General features: G+C 39.6%; 1 protein-coding gene across 1 annotated transcript; it reads left to right on the plus strand.

Moving 5' to 3' along the window:
- Window positions 1-248: 248 nt before the first annotated feature.
- On the plus strand, window positions 249-4,525 carry LOC105032702 (cytochrome P450 86B1). Its single transcript, XM_010907213.4, has 2 exons — window positions 249-1,566; window positions 3,899-4,525. The coding sequence occupies exons 1-2, from the start codon at window positions 316-318 to the stop codon at window positions 4,283-4,285; spliced, it is 1,638 nt and encodes a 545-aa protein (XP_010905515.1). The 5' UTR covers window positions 249-315; the 3' UTR covers window positions 4,286-4,525.
- The last annotated feature ends 975 nt before the right edge of the window (window positions 4,526-5,500 follow it).

The following is a 5,500-nucleotide window of genomic DNA, read 5'->3' on the forward strand; positions in this document are numbered from 1 at the left end:
AACCCCTACCGTCCCCGCCCCCCTTCCCCCCACACCAGCGATATTCACACCCTGAGACCATGTTCCCTGGCCCACCCTTCCCCATTTGACCTTGAATTATAGAAACCATGGACATTCCAAAACGCTGTTTGGTTGGTAAAAGACCATATCAACCCCACTCCTTGCCCCTTTCAGCTCACCAAATCGAACGGCCCAAAAAATAAGAACTCAACACGCCACCGCAAGCCCTATAACAACCACAGCCATCACCCAACACTCCCACCACTAACAAGCTGCGCAGTTCCCTCGATCGCACCTCTTCATTCTAACAACACCATGAACTCCGGCAACCAAACCACAACCTTCTCCAATGGCCACAGTTCTCCCACTGCTAACCTCATGAGCTTCCTCTGGCTCCTGCCGGCGGAGATCCAAATCCTCGAGCTCCTCGTCGCCCTATCCATCTTCGTCGCCATACACGCCTGGCAACAAACCAAGCGCCAGGGCCTTGCGGTATGGCCCGTCGTCGGCATGCTGCCATCGCTCCTCCTCGCCCTCCGCCATGACATGTACGAGTGGATCACCAGTGTTCTTGATGGCATGGGCGGCACCTTCACCTTCCATGGCCCATGGCTCACCAACCTCCAGTGCATCGTGACCGCCGACCCCCGCAACCTGGAGTACCTCCTCAAGACCAAGTTCTCCAACTTCCCCAAGGGTAAGTACTTCCAGAACACCGTCCGTGATCTGCTCGGCGATGGCATCTTCGGCGCCGATGATGAGGTCTGGCATCGCCAGAGGAAGATAGCGAGCCTCGAATTCCATTCAGCCAAGTTCCGGTCTTTGACGGTCCAGTCCCTCTACGAGCTCGTCCACTCGAGACTCCTCCCGGTGCTCGAGTCGGCCTGCGACAACCGCACTCCGATGGACCTCCAGGACGTGTTACTGAGGCTAACCTTCGACAACGTGTGCATCATCGCCTTTGGCATCGACCCGGGCTGCCTCCGCCCCGGCCTGCCGAAGATCCCCTTCGCCCGGGCCTTCGAGGATGCAACCGAGGCCACAATTATCCGATTCATCACGCCCACCGCTATATGGAAGGCGATGCGCTTCTTCGACCTCGGTAACGAGAGGAGGCTTAGAAGGTCGTTGAAGCAGGTGGATGAGTTCGCCTACGAGGTTATTCGGACGAGGAAGAAGGAGCTGTCGCTGGAGTCGGGCGATGAGAAGAAGGCGGCGAGGTCCGACCTCCTGACCGTGTTCACGAATTACAAAGACGAGGAGGGGATGGCGTTTTCGGACAAGTTTCTGAGAGATGTGTGCGTGAATTTTATACTGGCGGGGAGGGACACGTCGTCGGTGGCGCTTGCGTGGTTCTTCTGGCTGCTGAACCGGCATCCGGAGGTGGAAGACAAGATCCTTGAGGAGATTAGGAGGATAGTAGAAGAGAGAGAAAATAACAGAGAAGGGGAAGGAGAGAAGAGTTTGGTGTTTAAGAGCGAGGAGGTGAAGAGGATGGAGTATTTACATGCGGCTCTGTCGGAGGCTCTACGGCTGTATCCGTCGGTGCCAGTTGATCACAAGGAGGTACGTGCTAGCTGTATGATTTTTGGGCCATGCATGCATACTTACATACCATGCTAATCGTTACCCCCCAAAAAAAAAAAAGAAAGAAGAAGAAGGAAAAAACATATTTACCATGGTAACATACGAGGATGACCTGTTATTTACTTCCCATATTAACATTAAGTTGGATGGGATGATGCTTTACCTCTTGAATATTTATATCTAGTTTGGTGCGTGTATTGCTTCATGCATGCATGCGTGAGTTGCAAAAAAAAATTAAATATTTATAGAAATAGAACGGGATTTCCTACGGTATTTTTGAGTATCACAAGGTGCTTTACGTATATTAAGATGGTCATCAAAAAAAATATAATTATGTGATGTTTATCTAAATTATTTAAATATTTATAAAATTTATTTATTTATTTTTTAATATTTTAATATGTGCATAAATATATGGTTATTTATTTTTTGATGAATATTTTTAAAATTTGCATAGCATTTTGTGATATTTTTTAAATATTATAAAAAATTTATTTTATATAGAAATGGGATGAGCATACGTTGACTACATATTGATTTTTATGCATGTTTAATGTGTGATATGTAGGTAGGATATTGGCACCGTATTTTAGAAAACAAAGAAAAGTATAGAAGTACTAGCATACGCTACACGCAGGGAGATTTCCGGCCGGGTTCAGTTTTGTTGTCTGGTACTTAGAATTAACTTGTTCTTATAAAGAAAAAATTATGCATTAAATATATATATACTTCTTGATAAGGTGCACCAACTGGTTTCCTGAGACTTGCCGGCACACAAATCATCAAATCCTCAAGAAAGCCAAACTTTCTCATCCGAAAACACAAAAAAAAGGGGGGCTTAAACTTGAAGACTTCGTTCGTATGATGGATATTTACAGACACATAATTTATTCTATACCAAATCACATCGAACGTACCGGTCAAAATTAGCTCCAATAAGTGCACTGAAAATCATGTAATTTATTCTATGACAAATCACATCAAACATACGAGTCAAAATTTGCTCCAATAAGTGCACTGGGAATTATTGTTAGAGCGTGGTAAATTGAGCAACAACCATCACAATTAACCCTACAAAACCAGGCTAGGCCGCCTATATACTGTTTCTGCTAACTCACCTATTGTAGAAATGACAGTTATAGTAAATTTCCGTAAGGAATTATTACAAACGTCAAAACGACACGTCAATCAATTTAATTTGTGAAAGATATCAAGCTTGGCCTTGGACTTCTAACATAAGTTTTTATGTTCACGGTATCATTCTTTTCTAGATCATGTATTCAGTCTAGCGTACGGATGAGAGGTAACTCATCTTCATCTTCTAGGGTGGCAACGTCAATGTCTAAGACACCACTTATGGGTATATCTTTTCCTTAGTCACTTTTCATTTGACTAATTGTTACTTATGTTAGAACAGGAGGTTTTATTCTTCAAGAATCAGCTAGTTAAAGCCATTGGTCGGCCAAGATTATCCAAGGCAACAAGCAATAGATTTTGGCCGGTTGACAATTAATTTGTTTAGTTAAACGTTATAGTCTTTAGATAGTATCGGGCCCTTAGTCAAGAGGCTTATTAATGGAAGTGAAGCATAATACTAAGTAGGCCGGGCCTACTTACATCCAGACAAATGCACGTTAAAAAGGCCCACTAACTGGCTTAAATAGTTGGACCACTAACATAAGCTATATTATTGTGATTATCTGTTTTACCATGCAACCTGAACTTTTAGCCTCTCATTTGCATCACATATGCCTTGCTTTTGCGTGAAACTGCCATCACATGCGATGTTTAGCTCGGGGGTGTAGGAGAAGGTGGAGTAATTATTGGTTGGATTAGATCCACTGTTGAGCTGATGGACCAATTCAATTACGAAACAATATGCATATAGATAGATAAAATAAAAAAAAGCGTATTACACATTTATTTATGTATGTTGTTTTGTGGTTGGACTGCTTCACTAGCTCAATGGTGAAGAATTAGGTCCGGCTAAAAATTAGCTAAGAGGAAGTCGCACTATGAAAGATGCTAATTTATGAATTGTACTAGATGATTTGACACCAAATTGAACACGCATGCATTTTGGTTTGCATGAGTTACAATATTTTTTATTCTTCAACAAGTAATAGCAAACCTTGAAATCGAATAGTTGCAACCTGTGAAAGTTTTTGAATCTTGTGAGATCAAATTTTCGACAAGATCACTTTATTAATTACATGAACACCTCATCATCCATGCTTGTAAATTATGCAATTGCCAAATTTGAATAAAACCATTTGCAATTTAATTATGTGCATGTTTCCTGTTGGCTTAGGTGATTGAAGATGAGGTATTTCCTGATGGTACTGTACTGAAGAAAGGAACAAAGGTTATATATGCCATCTACTCTATGGGGAGAATGGAGAGCATATGGGGGAAGAACTGTAGAGACTACAAGCCAGAGAGGTGGCTCAAGGATGGCCGCTTCATGAGCGAGTCTGCATACAAATTTACTGCCTTCAATGGCGGACCGAGACTGTGCTTGGGAAAGGACTTCGCCTACTATCAGATGAAGTTTGTTGCAGCTTCCATCCTCTATCGATACCAAGTGAAGGTGGTCGAGAGCCACCCGGTGGTCCCAAAGTTGGCGCTAACCATGTACATGAAGTATGGATTGAAGGTGACCCTCGCTAGAAGGAATGAATCCAAGCTTCTCAAATAGCAAATAAAAGAGCTCGATCTTGGACTAGTAAATTACAAAGACGGGTTAAGGTTATATTTTGATCTGTTTTAAGATATATGGACTGAATTAGTAAGAAGATGTCATCGTAGAGTAGCATCCGATGTGAATTTTCTTGTGTTATATTTTTGCTTTGTCTACTATTTGTCTACTATTTTCATAATAAATATTTTGTTTCTACAGTTTTTTATTTTGGGTATACAGCATGCCTTCTTTTAAAGATATCTATTTCTTTGAAGTGGATGTCTCAAGTTTGCTAATGTAATCCAATAGTACCTAAGAGTAATATGATGTCTTGTTATAACTAATCAGGTTTTAATAAATTATTTAAATAATTAAATTAAATGAAACAAGTCCGTTCCTTATTGCTTGTCATCTCAATCCCTTCTTCTCAGTTCCCCATGGGATTTCCCAGTTTGTTTCTCACCAAAGACCAAATGCACTGCCTTTCTTTTCTCCTACTCTTCCCCTACCCCCTCTCCCTCTCTAGCGCACGTAGGTTTTTGTAGGACAGGCCCTGATCAGTGCTTGAAGAGGCTTAGACCGGGTGAGTGTCGGGGAGAGGTTGCACTTGGTCCACAACAAAAAAATAATTATATAAAGGAGACGGAACTTTTGCTGAGCCCTTCTTCTAAATAATATAAAAAAAAAATTAATTATTTAAATAATTTAAGTTTGAACTTATTTATGGTACAGAAATGATAAAACGCCATTTTGAATGGCGTTTTATCATGCCACATCATCCTCCCATTTTTCACGTGGACTAGGTGAGGAAAAAAAAAAAAAGAAACATTTGGAATGACGTTTTTAAAAACGTCATTCCAAACGGCATTTTTAAAAACACCATATCATTTGGTGCTTTTAATTATTCCTCCCAAAAAAAATGATAAAAAATTTAAAATTAAAATTTTAAATTTATAAAAAAATAAAAATTATAATTTTGATAAAAAAATTATCATTTCAAATTAGTATCTTCATTTCAAATTATCTTTTAAAAAAAATTATAAAAAATAATTATAAAAAAAATTAAAAATATCATAAAAAAGCATTGAAAAGAAATAGAAATTATAATTCAAAATGTTAAGAAAATAAAAATTTTAATTTTAATTCAAATAAAAATCATCATTTCAAATTACAATCTTCTTTTGAAATTATTTTTTTTAAAAAATATCATAAAAAATTAAAAAAATATTAAAA

This window comes from Elaeis guineensis, chromosome 4 (genome assembly GCF_000442705.2).
Source record: "Elaeis guineensis isolate ETL-2024a chromosome 4, EG11, whole genome shotgun sequence".
NCBI lineage: Eukaryota > Viridiplantae > Streptophyta > Magnoliopsida > Arecales > Arecaceae > Elaeis > Elaeis guineensis.